Source organism: Copadichromis virginalis, linkage group LG7 (assembly GCF_057382275.1).
Source record: "Copadichromis virginalis isolate Kocher_CV1m ecotype Utaka linkage group LG7, C_Virginalis_male_GT1.1, whole genome shotgun sequence".
NCBI lineage: Eukaryota > Metazoa > Chordata > Actinopteri > Cichliformes > Cichlidae > Copadichromis > Copadichromis virginalis.
This window is the reverse complement of record NC_140624.1, coordinates 10,134,985-10,151,787: the sequence shown is the minus strand read 5'-3', so window position 1 is coordinate 10,151,787 and position 16,803 is coordinate 10,134,985. Positions and strand designations below refer to the sequence as shown.

The 16,803-nt window shown below is 39.9% G+C and overlaps 1 protein-coding gene across 1 annotated transcript in view; it reads left to right on the top strand.

Moving 5' to 3' along the window:
* Positions 1-1,142: 1,142 nt before the first annotated feature.
* The window catches only part of frmd4a (FERM domain containing 4A), a 99,240-nt gene continuing 83,579 nt past the window's right edge, over positions 1,143-16,803 (top strand). Inside the window, exon 1 of the mRNA XM_085461628.1 lies at positions 1,143-2,015. Within this exon, the coding sequence (XP_085317754.1) occupies positions 1,971-2,015 (45 nt within the window). The 5' untranslated portion in view covers positions 1,143-1,970. The remainder of the gene's footprint in view (positions 2,016-16,803) is intronic.

The window sequence follows — 16,803 nt, the reverse complement described above, 5'->3', positions numbered from 1 at the left end:
CTTTTCTGGCATTGAATACAAACGGGAACTGCTTAAGCTTTCAGTTCCTATTTTAAGTGTTGCATACCTCAGTTTCCTGCAAAGAAGTAGTCCAAAGATACCCTCTTTTTTCCCAGTGTGAAAATGCAGAGTATCAGAGATTCCAAATATGGCAAGAATCGATCAGTCCTCTGACCGAGTATTTGAGGTGCGTTTATGGTGCTTTCTATACGATATGAAGAAGTAAGTAAAGTTTAGTGAGATACAATACTGTGCAAAAGCCTTTATATTTCTTTATATTTTGCTTCCAAGGAGCCAGACTTGAAGAGCTTTCAGACTTCTTAGGACATTAGGTCTTCTCCCTGACCATTTACAAGGACTTTTTCTACAATTCATTCAAGAATAACAAATACATGTTGCTATTGTGCAACATTTTTACACAAGTTAAAATGTTGTGTAAAAATCCAGGTCATTTTAGTAAGTTTAAATAATTAAATGGTATTAAGTATCTACTATTATAATAAAGTTAACTATTCGTAAAGATTTGGGATTACTATTGTTAAAAAAAAAAAAGTTCTTAGTTCAAAAATTTAATCATGATGTTATTTATATAAATTAACAGTTAATTAATTAGCAATTAAAAATAGATGCATCCATCTGCAAAACACCCAGTAAAACAAGCAACTCACAATGGAGACATAATCAGAATCATAATATCTGAAGCTGTGCTGAAGCTAAATCTTGAGCTCATCAGTTGAATGATTACATGATTTATGACCTTCTTCTAATAAGCTCTCTCTGCCTCTCTTTTTCATCTTCTCTGCAGACAAAGCCAAAGCCAGATGAAGATGTTTTATTCATGGCTATTATTAATGTCAAACACAGTCCTGTAAAGGTGCAAAACAAACCATTGTTCTGCATCTGGAGCAATGGTGCTTGTGAACATGACACTACGGCTCTATGTCTGGTTTGCATATTCAGTCGTGTACACTCCCCCGTTTTTTTAAGAGAGCTGAGGAGTATTCACTCACATCCCATGCTGCCTTGCTGTTTCAGCCGGCGTCGATAGGCGCGGTCTGTTCCTGCTCTCTGCATTTCCATCCCTCACTCCCCTCCCTCTTCCCCACCCACCTTCATTTACACTCATCTCAGTGAGGACCTCTCTCACCAGGGGCTGCTCTCTACGCTACATCTCTCCTCCTATCTGCATTTTCCTTCATTCTCTACCCTTGTAGAGACTGTCTATAACATCCTCCTTCTTTTGCATCCCTCTTTGCCCTTGTCTCATGCTGATGACATATGAGGCTGGGGATTAATGTAAAGGGCAGCCCTCTGCGCTGGATCCGAGAGCTGAGGTGAACGTCTGTTTTTCCATCACAGTGGAAGAGTGCTATAGACTGGGGAGCATCACTTATGCCAGCAGGTTACATCCCCTGGAGCAGCAACGGGACAGCCTCGGGAGAAAACAGCTGCACTGAAGCCCCACGTGCATGGCTGGATGTGCTTTGTGTTGATAGATAGTACACTGAAAAAGGTAGGAAGAGGGCAGCAACAGAGGGGAGAGTAGTATTTAGCAAGACGCAAACCTCCAAATAACGGTTTTGGGGGAGGTGGGTGTGGGATTCACGGGGAGTGTTTTAAATGTGAAAGGAGGAGTTGGGGTCTGCTCTACTCTGCTCTCAGATCAAAGAACTGGAAGAAGGAGGACCGCACAGACTGAAGAGTCAGAGCGAGAGAGAGAGAGAGAGAGACTGGAGAGACTCCAGTCTCCAGAGACCACAGAATTGCAATTGAAGAGACTGTCTGCAGCACAGGGGGGGTGGTTATAAGGACACAAAGTGAGGGAACCAATCAAAGGTCTTCAGATCTTCATTTGGACAGTGTGAGCTTACTTTGTGAGTGAAGACTCAGATTAAGAGGACATCGAAGCAGGTCCCTTTAGGAAATTGGAGGCATTCCCTTTGCGCACAAATCTATAGGAGGATCCAAATATGGCTGTCCAACTCATCCCTGAATCAGCCGTGTGTTTGCTTATGGTGAGTCTCAGAGGAGTACGGGACTGACACCACTGTCTATTCTTTATTCCTTTTGCTGTTTTCTCTTTCTTTCACTGGCATGCTTTCTCTCACCATTCTCCTCATGGCGCGTGCCCATGCTGCCACTGCCATCTCATTAAAAAGGACGCTGCTTGTTTGCCCCTCCCCTTTACTACCATCTACGGTCCTTTTATCATTTGATAACTTCCTTGTGAGAGGCATAGCTCACTAAAGAAATGTGTGTATTTTCCACCCAAGTGAGAAAACTCTCGCTTTTGTCCTCCACGTGTTCCACTACTGCACTGGTCAAGTGTGGGAGAAATGGCTCACACACTGCAGATGTGAGGGTGCGGTGTTGATCGTGGTGCCTCTGGATGTTGGAGACAGTTTAATTTAGTATATATATGTGTCCTATGATTAAGCCCGCGAGCAACGACCTAAGGTTTATGCCTTCAGTGCAAGCAGATAAGTTGCTAAACTGAAGTGTTTTCTGTTTTGTGCAAGGTCAGCATGTGAACACTGCCAGTATACAACACTGAATCAAATCAATTTCATATTATAGAGCGAACAGTTTTGCTGCAACCCATGGGATTTCTAGGATCTTGTTAGTGTTGAACCCAGTCTTTTATTGGCATGAAACAGACTGGCTTGGTTCACGTGGTTCAGATCTGGCCATAGAGAGTGATGCAATAGAAATACATAACATAAGCTAAAAATCCAGTAAACTCCATTTGGTCCTCTGTCCATCCTAACTGTGAAACAATGGCGCTGCAGCTTTGCTGCATGTGTTCATCCTATGATAACCACCAATGAATGACCGTAAAATCTGTATGGAGGGTGACTTCTTATAAAAGAGTCTGTTCTGCTCATTTTCATTCTATAGTGTTGGCATTCTGCAGTCCCAGGGGGAGTCATGCATCGCTGCACTACCTGCTATCTCCACCTGTCATGGCTGTCTGTTACTATGGCAATAGGCCATGCAGTCCACTTGAAAGAGAGGTGGTCGTAAAAAAGGACGAGGGCAGGAGGAAAGTGCAAAATATGATGGACAGGCAAAGGATGGAAGGGGCAAAGCATGAGGATTTGAAAAGAAGATGAAACAAATTAGCCATGGAAAAGTCAAAGTAAGCTTTTAGCATCATCATGGCGATATACTGCAAGAAATATAATTACCCTGATGATGGTTTCCATCAAAATGGGATTTGGGGCTTTGGGGACATAACTTCAGGCATCATCAGATCTGAAGCAGAGAATTTGTGTCCTTTGATTCCACATTTTACGCTATTTTGCTGCAAGTATGCATTAGCATAGAAGGTGTTCCATTATAAGTGTTCCTGCTGTCATAAATGACAGGCACAAAAAGCTTTGCTGCCATCCCAGTTTCACAGCCTCTCTCACATTTGTCCTTGATGTCCTACATCCACAGTCTTCTCACCTTTTAGATCTACTCCCCACAAGCTTACCAAAATAAGCTCACCTTGACATGTATACCACTTGCTCTTTTGGCATTTTCTTTGAAAAATATTTATTGATGACTGTAAAGCTGATCAAACATATGGACTAACGTGTCTTAACTCTGATATTTGAAATTTTCCTATATCTCATTTCAGAGCTCAGTTCACAAAATCTGTGACATTTGCATTCATGCTGTGAACCCATCTTATTTATTAATGGGAGTTTAGCAGCTATGTGTGTGTCTGCATGCTCTTGTGTGGCGTGAGCCGAAATATTAATATTGATCATGCTTCCTGGCTCTCTGTGTATTAATATTTTAGGTGGTTAGGTGATTATCTGCTGCAGTAATTACTGGCAATGCTGTAAATTATTTCCACAGACAGCACAACAAACAAGTCACATCAGAAACAGCAAAGTCAGACAGATCCAATAGATTGACTGAATTAAATCTATAAAATGTTATGGCTAGGAGGAGAAATGTGCAGGGCTTCATCTTCTTGGTTTGTTTTATAAATATAGAACTAAACTCTGAGATATCTTTTACTAGATGCATGTATGTGCATAGACAGTGCTTGCTTCTAATGAGCATTAGTTTTAGAGTAGAATGAAAAGAATCAATGGCATGACTGATTCCAGCTAAGATATCCAGAGAAATGCTGCCAACTAGTACTGGAATAGGTCATAAACTACATTGTATGTAAAGGCATTAACAGGAATTTGTCTGTGAGCTTCATTCCTAGCCTAAATGGGAAATACTGGTTCACAAAGCTAGTTACTATTTTGAGCCCACACGTGCACATGTTCTTACGCTTCCCAGTAATGTGTGTATCCACAACTGCACGCTTGTTTTTGTACTTTAAATCAGAATTGGCACAAGCACTAGTCTTTGCCACAACACATACACTGAGCTGATTAGCTCTGCTCTGGCTCTCTCGCTCAGAGAACCCCCCACCCCCCAGCCCCTCCAAGCTCTCGGAGATGATGGAGAGGTGCAGAATTAAATCCGAAATAGAATCAAACAACTATAGTGTTGCCTTTTAATTAGCGTAGGAGAAAAATAAGAGCAATAATTAAAGACTAAATCCACCCTCATCGTAAGCGCCAGTCTCAAGGTTTAGGTTTTGATGCAGCTAATCCCGGATTTATCATAAATTCCATGTGATAAAGTGTCACATGGAATTTTACTTCATGAAGAAAATGAGGCTGACAAAAATGGGAGCACAGTTTGCCCCAGTGTGTTCTGCTCTGATTCATTCATTTTAATTTTAGAGCTCTCCCGAAAGAGTGGTTGTCTTTTTCCATATGCAGGGGCAGCTGATCAATATGCATGTTGCTATCTGTTACACTGGACCTCACAAAACCCAGCAGCAAGAAACCAGGGCAAACTGGTATCTTGACACACAGACAACCTAAATGGATTATCTTCCTAATGCTGGAGGGGTCTGCTCTGCATACAGTGAGGAAACAGCAGATCACTTTTTTTCAATGTCCACAGCTGCATATATGTGTTAGAGGTTTTCTGATTCTTGCAGGGGACAGTAAACATCTATAAAAGCTGCACATCTGTTTTTTAAACGGTAAATTCATGTTGATAACTTCATAATGCAGCTTTTATTTATAGTCAGGTAAGTGTCTAACTAGGGACCTGTAGCTACACAAAAAGAGAAACTCCAAAGCACAGACCTCATGTCGCCCTTCATGTTGGTGCCCATGTGTCTTCATTACTGTTCTTCATTCAATTATCCTCTCACTGAGTATGGAGGCCAGATGACCTAGTGTGATCAAGCCAGGGGATTCATTCAGCAATAATCAAATCACTGCTCGATGATGTGATGTATCAAGTGGGTGTGTGTACGTGCAGTTTAACTGCAGTGTCCATTCAATATAATTATTTATCCCTGCAAAAACCTGCAATTAAACGCGTGTACACTGTGGGTTTTTGGAAATTATTTTTCCCAGCACTGGATTACTAGGTCGCACTTTCCATTTTTGACGCAGGCGACAACAGAAGAGCAAGTGTACAAATGGAGGAGGGCTGAAGAGCATGGGGGAGGGTTAGCAGAATGACATCATACTGAGATAATTGATTACTGCCCTGCAACAAAGGCAGAGGGGCATAACATTTGGTGTGTGTATGTGTGTTTCTGTATGTGGCCAAAATGTCAACACAACTGCTTGTATCTCTGGTACACCTGGTTGGGAAATGCACAATAGTTAGCAGTTAATGAAGTACAATTCTGCAGTTTCTGTGCATTTTGTAAGAAAATAAGCTTGACATAATTTTAAAACTACCTACAATCCACACAAAGGTGCTTGTTTGTAAAAGCACACATAACTATAAACCACACAAAGACACATACTGTCATAATGCTGCGAAGACAGAAAGTAATGTCCCAATGAACAAATTTATAACCTGCACAGATTTGAAGTTCTTATTGGTGATTAGTATGAACAAGAGGCAGAGGCACAGATGGCATCCCATTACTGCTATTCTTTTTTATTGATGCCTCACTATCTTCCACTTTATATTCCTGTCTGCACGCTGTAGGCTACTCTTGCCTACTTTTCCTGCACCACTTTATTTTTGCTTATTTGTTTAGTTCTAGTTTGTCTGTAATAATATAAGAATTTGTCCTTTTACAGCCGCAGTCTGGCTGCAGAACAGTCATGCTTGAGTGATGTTAGGAACCAGTACTGCTGATGTCAGCTAACTAAATCTCTGGAGTTGCTGCAGGAAACACTGCAAGAAACAGTTTTACTCTAAGTTGGATCAAAAAGCCCTTTTCAAACCTCTTTACACCACTGGTGCTACTTTTCGCTGTATTTATACTTATTATTCTTTTGGAAGTGCAAACACTGGATTAAAGTTGGTTGTTTTAAAAGCCTATTTTGCCCGTAAATAAATGTAAGCAAATCATTTGTGCACAAAATTTGATGATCATAAAACTGCAGTTTGTTGATAAGTGTCATCACCATAAACACCACCAACATATGACAAATTACTTAATTAATTTTGGACTTAGCCAATGTTTCATTTCTTCAGAGCAAATCATCTTAAACTGGAATACAATTTGACATTTTGTAACATATTTAACTTCCAATTAAAAATAAAATAAACTTCAATAATAAAGACAGGAACAATTTCAATTCACTATTTTTTTTTCTTATAAGTAAAATGACCAGAATTAAAGTGTGTGTATCTCTTCCTCATATGCACAGAGGTACACAGTAAGCACAAGGTTTTCAGGTAGTTTGTGGCCTTAAGATTACACTTAGCCTTCAGTGCCCAACATGAAGTAGTAAAAAGTGAGCAAATCTGATGGAGTGGAAGAAAAATACCATCCAAGAGGAGAAATGTTTCTTAAAAATGTAAGTCCAACAATCACATTTTGGGTTAACCTAGGTTTATTGTCCTCTGATGAAGGTATTTATTTATTAATTTTATTATTTGTTGTCTTTAGCCAACTGCTTTACTTACATTAGCGGCTAACATGAGTTACAAGCTAACTATCCTTTTGTTGCTGGGTAAGCAGGATAATCTGTTTTGAGTGTATCTGTCAAAAACAGCTGTTCAAAAAGATAAGATTAAACTATAGAAGAGTTAAATATGCAGTAAACTAAACTGGTACTGCGTGGAGCTTTGAATTTATACTGTGCAACTAATCACAGTATTGGCTGATTAAGATCAAAAGAGCATCAGAAATGTCTTCTTCAGAGTGGATTTGGCTGTGATCTTTGTGGAATAAATTAATTTTCAAATGTGTTTCCCCCCCTTTTTTTGGGGTTTGCTTATTTTTGCTTTACTTACTAGCTAAGAATTTAATTATTGTAGAATGAGAAAATGGGGAGGGTAGAGGGAAGCAAACAAGAGAAACAGTTCAAATCTCAGAACATGCATAAATGTATAAAGGTTGGTATTTGTGTGCCAGTGGCTAAAGCGTGTAATTAAATCTTCTGAACTGTTTACAGTCTCTTTAAGGACTATTGATGAGCTGCAGAAATTAACTGACTTCGCCATAGTTTCAATTAGCATTAGTAGTGGTCTTTGTTTCTAGCCAGAGGAAGGTCTCAGGTGTGACTGTTGGAAGTGTTTGCAGTAACAGCGTGGTGTTTGCACTGCATCTTAATGTATGCTGCAGCCTCTCAGTGATGTGTGACCGCATTTCTTGAGAACCTAATGGCTGCCAGGTTATCAGCTGAGCTTAGCTGGTGCAGGTAATGTGAGTGAGGGGTTAAGGAAACTGCCATTAATGAGCACCAGCATGCACCCGGCAGATGCTCATCACAGTCTGCCAATCCTTCCCTGTGCTGTGGCTCCCTGCCTTCACCCTGATGCTTGTTAAAGCTCTCTGTCTCGTTGTCAGGCTACCTCTTCAGGTGCATATCTGTGCAGTGAAATTATCCAGGCTTTCTAATTATGGGTTACTGCAGTGCATAGAACGAATATGGGATGAAATGTGTACATTGATTTATATACTCACTCATGACATAACATGTGGTCTCTTGAATAAATATTTAAGAGCAAACAAAATGCTTAGATCCTGCATCAGTTTTAAGAGATTCCCCTTTTGGCTATTGTTGACTTGCAGGATATTGCTTTCAGTAAAGTGCATATAAGATATCCATCTGATGGCTGCCCTCCTTTAAGAGGCCAGGATGCTGTGGAAAAGATCAGGGCAGATAAATGAGAGATTTCTGTTTGTACTGGTGCATCGAGACACAATAAGCTCAGTATGGAGCGTAGGGCGTGAACCGTGAGATAAAGGTAAAGTGAGCTGGATTTGAATGTTTCATTTTTTGCTTATTTGCATGTCAGTTTCAATAAAGTGAATGCATAAATAATTTTCCAGGGCAGTGGCAGTGTCACATTCACAAGGTGCCACCTGTCATGTGAGCCAGGATGCAGGTTTAGGGGAGGGGCAGCAGGATGGCACAAGAGGCGGGGAGTAACAGAGGCACCAGGCGGTCTGATTGGCTCACCATCTGTCTCTGGGACCGAGCAGATGTCTGACTAGAAAGACCAATCTCGATTTGCTTCCAAGTTCACTTTCTCTCCCTTTGTGTGGGGGTGTGTGTGTCTGCTGCTGTGAATGTGACTGCCGTGGGTCATGGATGTGTATATTTGTGTGTGTGTGTGTGTGTGTGTGCTACAACGTGCATGCATCTGACATTTCACACTCTGGTTGACACAGGTCCCAGAGGGGCTGATTGTCTTCCATATGGAGTGAGTTAACATAGAACAGGCCCTTGTCATAATGAAGAGCTGTCCTGTTAGCAGCACTTACAAGGTAGGCATGAAGAGAAAATATGACGGGTGAGTCACTTTGTCATACATGTGCAAAGTAACTCACCTGTCACATTTTCTCATCGTGCCTACCTTGTACGTGCAAGGTTATGTTAGGTAAACTCAGGGAATATTTTTGCAGCTTCCTTTTTTCTGCTCCAAAAGATAAGGAATCATTTGAAGAGCCCTTTGTGTAAAATGAGAGATATATCGTCTTCATCTGGGTCAAATTATACATGCCAATCCTATGGAAAGTCAGCAAAACACCCTACATTAATAAAGCAACAACCCTGAAGAAGGCAGGGTTTAGCTACTACAGAACAGTGATGGTTGTTGGGCAGGACACAGATCAGAATTGTTCTAAAAACCACACTTAGTCATGGTTTCAGTATATTTATTTATAACAAAAAGCAGTTGTCTACCAGTGAAGTCCTTCAATTATATTCAGTTGATCCAGTAATAACAGAAGGCTTGATTAGCTCCATTTTTGTACTCAGCAGCCAGGTTTATCTCATAATTCTCTTCTGTCCGTTGTTGCCGTGATACATCGGTTGCAGCAATATTGGAAACAGAGATACTGGTCCATCGTTTATAGAGATAAAGTCGCAAGGTTTGTCATCCAGGAGACTGAATTGTGTTCTGTTTGACACTGTGTTTCCACTCACTTGCAACTTTTTCTCACTGGTTTAGTTTAAACACCAAAAACCTCTCGGTTAAATTTAGGAAAAGGTGCATGGGCATTTAAAAAGTTTTAAAATGCTCCTGCACCTCATTAGCACAGCATGTTGGTCCTTGCATGTTTGTGTGTTTAAATGCGTTGCAAAGGGTTGTGCACTTTAAAAGTGTTAAAAGAACGTGTTTTGGGTAACTGTGAGACTTCTTTGGCAAAATGGCTGTATTTGCTGCCTAAAACTGGTTGTTTTTGCATACCAGGAAACAGTTAATTCACAGTTTCACTAACAAATCAACTTTTTTCTTTGTACCTCTTAAATTTCTCTCTTAATGTCAGAGTGCCTCTTATTTGAGGTTTTTTTTTTTACCGTTCTTCTGGGTCCTCTCCATCTTTTAGCCATGTCTTGACCCACTTAGCCCACCTGAACCGCATCAACATTTCTAACAAAATGTGGCATGACAATGTTACTGAAAAGCAGTGACTTTAAAATAATCAACGACAGCATCTGTTTGCTTTTTAATGTAAAACGTTAACTGTTTGGTTGTGTATATGCCAAACTTCATGTTGCCCATGATGAACTCACAGTAGCTGTGGAGATGTTTGTCTCCTTGTTTAATAATATTTTCCTGCTGGCTGCTCAAATTGGCGAATGGTAGCTGCGGTCCTCCTGGCCTACTGCTTTAACTTTGCTTTAAAGAAAAGAAAAAAAAAGAAAAAAATGGGTGTATGGGCAGTGAAACCAGGAACTAATCACCAACATCCTGTTTTCAGCAAGAAATAGAAGACTTTCTGAGACTTGAGAAACTCTTTGCTTTGTGTGTACTGCAGTTTATCTATGTTTCAGTGTTCAGTTCTTAAAATATTCCATGACAGTCAGATGTAACTGAATCAGCACACCCCATCAGACTGACTTTGCTGCGTCTTTCTTTTTTGTCTCTCGCTTCCACAGACATATGACCTTGGTTGTCCTAGCAACAGTCATCTTATCCAACGCTTTTTGAAAAAAATCTTTATTTCTCTACGATTAATTTCCAGTGGAGATGTTTGTGATGTAGAATATATTCAAAACAAAACCTATGTAAACTTGAGGATCATGTTTATGTTTCATGTCAAGGCTTACCCAGTATAGCAGGGTAACAAACAGGATATCCATTTAAGGCACCATTAACAATGACTGGTCTCATTTGAGTGGGTATTTGAATAAGGTTTTGAATGTGTTTCAGACGGTTTAATTATAAGGTGGGAAGTTGAAATGCGAAATGTCATTTCTTCCCGCCGTGCATTTATTGCAATATGTTGAAATATGTTAATGTTAAAAAATATGTTATGTTAAAATGCTCAGTGCCACCAGGTATGTGTTCTTGCTTTTCTGTGAGGAGCAACTGCATGTGTAGTTCAGTTAAGAGAAGTAACGGAACAGCTATAGAAAAGCAGAAAGTGCAATTTCAGTGCATGATCTTCCTGTGTGAAAAATGATGTAAACTGCAGAACTAGGTGTTGAGAAATATTAGCAGAAGAACAAACACACATGCTGCAACAAAATTAGTCAAGACTGTGTTACAGAGTTTCACATATGACCGACAAAATCTTTGATTTAACTCCCTGTGACCCTTAGAAATGTCATGATTTAGGTGTGATGTTCATTAACTCACTGGGTGTTTTTTTTTTGTAATGATATGGTAATAGCTTACAGTACAAAAAGTGCCTGTGTGTATATGTGTCTGTATGGCTTTAACTCTTAAACAATGAAAGCAAGACTTTTGTTTAACCCACTGAGTTAAAGCTGAAAGTCTGCACGTCAATAACATTTTGATTGTGTGATTTCATATCCACTGTGGTCGTTTAAAGAGGCAAGATTGTCAATTTATCCAGATATTTATGGACCTGAATGCATTTTACAGCTAATTCTCCATGGAGCAGGGGTAAAATGAAAAAGATGAAATAGCAGAGCAGAGCAAGACAAAGAGGGCCAAGCTATAAACCTTTCGTTTTTCTGCCTCTAGAGGGAGATAAAGACATGATAAAGCCTGTTTGAAAGTCTCACCTTTACTCCAACGTACCTCATGTCATTGTTGCCAAATAGCTCAGTGTTTGTCTTATCTGTCCATAAAACTTGCATGCATTTTGTATGCATTTGACATGTCCATGTGGGCATCTGCAGATTTCTGCATATTGATGTATATTTCACTTAACTGTGGACAGTGACCCTGGTGTTCATGCACTAGTTCCAGTTCAAGGCAGGTATGAGCCTTAGTGGTTCCAGGGTTCTTCCTGAAGATCCTAACCAATTCCCGCTCATCGGAGGGTAACAGTTTAGGTCTTCTTCCAGGCCTTGGCAAAATGATGGCTTCTACTTACATATAGTGTTTTTAACTGATGATCTTGTATAAATCTGTGAGTTTCCTTGTTAGATCCTCACTGAGTTCCTTGGACTTTCCAATTGTTCCGAGTGTTAGTCAGTCTAATGAGTGCTGTCAAACAAAACCATTTTATGTTGGCAAAAAGGACCTACCAGCTGTAGTCAATCATGATCACTAATGAGAAGTTAATAGGTTCAGCAACAATTATTAAATGTTTTTAATGAAGTTAACATATTCAGGTATGAAAACCATTGAAGATGTATGCTGTACAATCATTTCCACCCTGGCCAAATGCAAAGTTATGACCACAACTATATATCTAATATAAGATCTATGATCATTTGTGCTTTTAAAATTGTACCGTGCATTTTGCAGTTCTTAATGCATCCAGGAGCCTGCAGGAAGTGTTGTATTCTGGTCATTTGAGCACACCTGTCATTACATGCAAATTCAGCCGGTCAGAGAGCATTAAGTCAATAGTAACGTTTTATTATTGCAAATTATTGTAAAAGGTGTGTACCCATGAGCTAGTTCATGTTTGTGCGCACACACAAAGAGAGTAAAAACAGTGTATAAATGAGGTTCATAATAGGCTGTCATTCTGCTATGGCTAAATCAGGATTATGTAAGCAAGTTACAAAAATATGAAACTATAATAAACTAAACTTACAAGATGTGTAATTAGATTATGATTACACTGTTAATGACTGTCTTTGTAAGGGAAATTTTATTTGACCAACAGAGGATGCATTTTATTTGCTTAAAAAATTTGCATAAAGGAAACAAGAGTATTTTTGAAATTTAAAAAATTGTGGCTGCATCCATTTTTAAGTGAACATTTATTTATGTTTATCTGTTTTGTAATTTAGTTAATTATGGTTCTTATTACAACGATGTCCGGTAATTTGTATTCAGTTCATTTCAAACTAATGCACAATTTCCACCCAGAGCTATTAGCTGAAAACTTAAGACCCAGTCCTGCTGATCAGTGACTGATATCAACACTGACTGACGTTAACCAGCCTAATTCCCTCAGTCATGTATAATATTTAATAAATATATATATATTATTTAGTACTGAGGGAATGTATTACCCAACAGGCACACTGATGACGGGGTGAAGGATGAATTTACTTACTGTATGGATTCCTAATGGTTGTAAAATAGTGTATTAGTAGTAGTGTATGTGCAGTATATGTAAATTCTTACATTCATCTTAAAAGTTGTCAGACTTGCCAGAAACCTGCTCCAAACTTTGTTCGTTAAAGGTCGACATACACATTAACATATATAGTATAGGAATCTTTCTCCCTGAGGAAAGATATGTAATTTTTTACTTTAATCATGATTACAGCTTTAGCAGTAATAAACTTTTTCAAACAGTTTGCTATTTGATGTGTCATCAAATACAAGCCTAATGCTTAGCTTTCAACCTCTTTTTATAAAGAGGGCGCATTTTATTTGAATATAGGAACTGCCAGCATGTTTTATTAGAGTTTCTTCAGTAGAGGGCAGTGTTTGATTGCAGGTGAATAATGCATCACTCCTGGTACCTGCTATACTGAGTTTCTGGCCATGCTTTGGGCATGTGTTTGAGTGTACAGCGTGTGTCAGGAATATCGAAATAGGTCACATTTCTGTGAGTGTCTTTGCCTGCAAAAGGAGTCATCATGGCAAAACTGCAAAGCCGCACACTTCCTCTGAATAAGAAAAGGCTTTTCATGAACCGGTATGAGTAATGGTGACACATGAATGTAGATGATGAGTCTGTATAAGCAAAGCCTGACACACAAACACCAAATTAACTGCGGTCAACTCTCCACCATGCTGTCACTCTCTGTGTATCTCTCGCTCTCTCTGCAAGGCTCGGTGTGCTGTCTGCAGAGAATGCTGGTTGCCCGTGACGACGGTTGCTAGGAAACCGTTTTGGAATGACTTCATAGCATCGGGCATGCTCATGCCATGGCTCACGATGAATAAAATCAATTCACTTTCCTTCTTACCCAAATGTGCATTTAAATAAGGGGGAAATATTGTTTGGCACCGATAACACTTCATCAGAACGCACATATGTGGTGGATAGAAAGTGTTTTCACATTAGCACATCTATGGAGGAGAAGATTCTAGGCTCCTGTGAGATGTCTTGTGGAAAAAAACGTGAATATAGTCCAGCTGATGCCTATGTTGTTCTTGTACAACACATTTCCAATCAGTGGTCCCACAGAAGCTGCTTTTTTTCCCGTGCATAAAACTTGGAGAAATGAGGCTGATTGAATATTTTCACCCTCTTTGTCTCTCGCTGCTATTCTCTTATGCCCACACTCCCTCAATCCCGTATGTCCTTCGCCTACAAACCCCTGCTCACATTACCCTCTCCCATCCATCTTTCTCCCTCCTAATTCTCTGTCTCTCTGCAGTAGTGAGATAAGATGTTCGTCCCTCTGAGCTGTGGTGAGGTGTGAGAGAAGAGAAGGGGTTTCCCCCTCTTCCTTTAACTACCTCCAAGGACTGCAGGCCAATGAGGGCAACCACACATATCAAATGTATGCGTCTGTGCATGTTGGTGCAGGGTAGTTTCTGTTTGTGTGTGGGTGTGGGTGACTGCGGATATGTGTGTGTAAGGGCATATCAATGTGCAAGTGCAGCATGTTTCTAGGGATTGCTGTTTAATGAACTTTAGATTAGATGTCAGACATATTCCCTCTGGCAACAATCAACCTGGCGCTCTTAAACATGGCCAGAACCCTTGGCACACCCCAATATATAACAGTAAATCTCAACCTTGGCCATGACTGGTGACTCTAAATAGCAAAAACCAATTGCACTAACATCTTGTTGAAAGCAGAGACTAACGCCTCAGTTCTCAGATGTAAAGTGTGTATGAGTGCGTGTGTTTTGTGATGATTTTACTCTATTTCAATGCTTAAATAATTCCTGGACTAATCCTTTTACACCAAACGTTTACCAAGAGTGAACAGTTTAAATATTTAATGATGATTATGTGGTTAGTAGATTAATGCAGTAATCAACACTTCATTGGTTTACTATTTTAATCCCTCAGACACATACCACATAGATTTGTCAATATTAATTTACGAGATTGCTTTTTTGCCTCTTTTGAGGCTTAATGTGGAGGCAGAAATAAGAGTGGAAGGGTAAAATTCAAGGGATGATACTGATTTTTCTATCCTAGGATTATCAAGCATAGAAGCTGTTGACTGAAATTTACACCCAACATGTGAAAACCTGGAGCAGCGGGTCCCAGTCTGCCAGTTTTTCCATCAGACCTCCCACAGTATTGACAGTGATTGTTAACAGGGACACATCTTATCTCTCCAACTCCCTACTGAGCCGATTCTGTTAGTCTGTGTAGACAAGAAGTCCCTGTCCACCTTATGAGAGTCAGCAGCAGCTTACTCTCTTTTGGCATTGATTTAGCTGTTGTTGTGTGACAGGGTCACACATTGACTTATAGGGTCTTCTGTTGTCAGCCAGATGCCCGGACACACAGTGAATAATGATAAATATGACTCCTTTTTTCTTTCCTTCCACTGTTTCTCTCTGTTTTGTTGTCCCATTCTGCCATGGGGCTGCCAGTCTCTTGTTTAGTGTAGTCACCTGGCTTGCTGTACCAGATAGGTTTTGATATATCCTACTATGCAAAAGTCTTGGCTCATCCTTCATTTCTTATATCTTGTTTTCTTCCAAGCAGCCAGACTTTCTTGTAATCTTTTAAAGTGGTCTTGAGCAATAGTTTTCTTCTCTGAAGGTCTTGCAAAGTTTTTTCCTGGCCACTGGCTGTTTTGTTTTTTTTAATATTTATTTAATTTAGTCCAGTCCTCAGACCTGACCATTTTCACAGTATTGTGATCTTTGTTTGCTGAGTCACTTAACACTGACCTATGAATCTCGCAAGTATATAAAAGGCATCTAACCAAAGAGATGAAACTGTGTTGTGTCTACACATAGCAGAGAAAAGACTATTTTAAATGGAATCTTCAGGCACTTCATTCCTAGCAGCCTGATGCAAAAATCTGTTCCCACTGAATACATAAAAACAGATATAAAGTAGTATTTTTGCACCAACAAGATAATTCCAAAAGAGCTATTAGCTGAAAGCTGCTTGCTGTGCAGTGTGTATTTAAAAAATATGAGGTAAATGGACAATTTGAGGACAAAAGAAGAAGTGTCCTGTGTAAAAAGCTCTCTGCAGCAGATTAACGGTATCTAAAAGCCACATTCTCAAGAAATAGGCAGAAATCCAGTAAAGACCTGGTAGTTGAGCTGAGAGATACAGCTAAAGCTTCAGTTAATTCATCTACTGTTTGCTTAAGTCTCATCGCAAATGGTCTCAGTGGAAGGGTGGCTGTCAAAAAGCAATTCTTAAGGAAAAGAAACAGGTATAAAAGGTACAGGTAGTGGATCTTATCAAAACGGATGGCATTGTGAATGCAGAAAAGTGTTTTTGCTGCACTTGCGGAAAAGTATCTGATTATGTGCTACCATGAAATACCTTCTAGAAAGTGTCTGATTGGCATTGGGTTCATTTTAAAGCATGGCAGTGAACGTTAGATTATATGTTGATGCAGTAGAAGCATACCTTGATGAAAACACACACCGAGACAATGAAACGCTATCATTCATAGATTGGCCTTTTCAGAGCCCGGACTTCAACATTACTGAAGAAGTGCTGTCATGCCATCAGGGAACAGAGCAATAAGCAGCCAACGTCCAAAGAAGAGCTCTGAATGTCCTTCAAGAAGCCTGGAGAACTATTCCTGAAGACTACTTAAATAAATGAGGTTACCTAAGAGAGTTTAGGCTTAGGCAGGGATAGCTCAGTAGGTAAAGTGGTCGCCCCATGATCGGAAGGTCGGCGGTTCGAATCCACTTAACGGCTACCCTGAGGTACCCCTGAGCAAGGTACCGTCCCTACACACTGCTCCCCGGGCGCCTGCTTAGTGGGCTGCCCACTGCTTCACTGAGTGAATGGGTCAAATGCAGAGAAAAACAAGT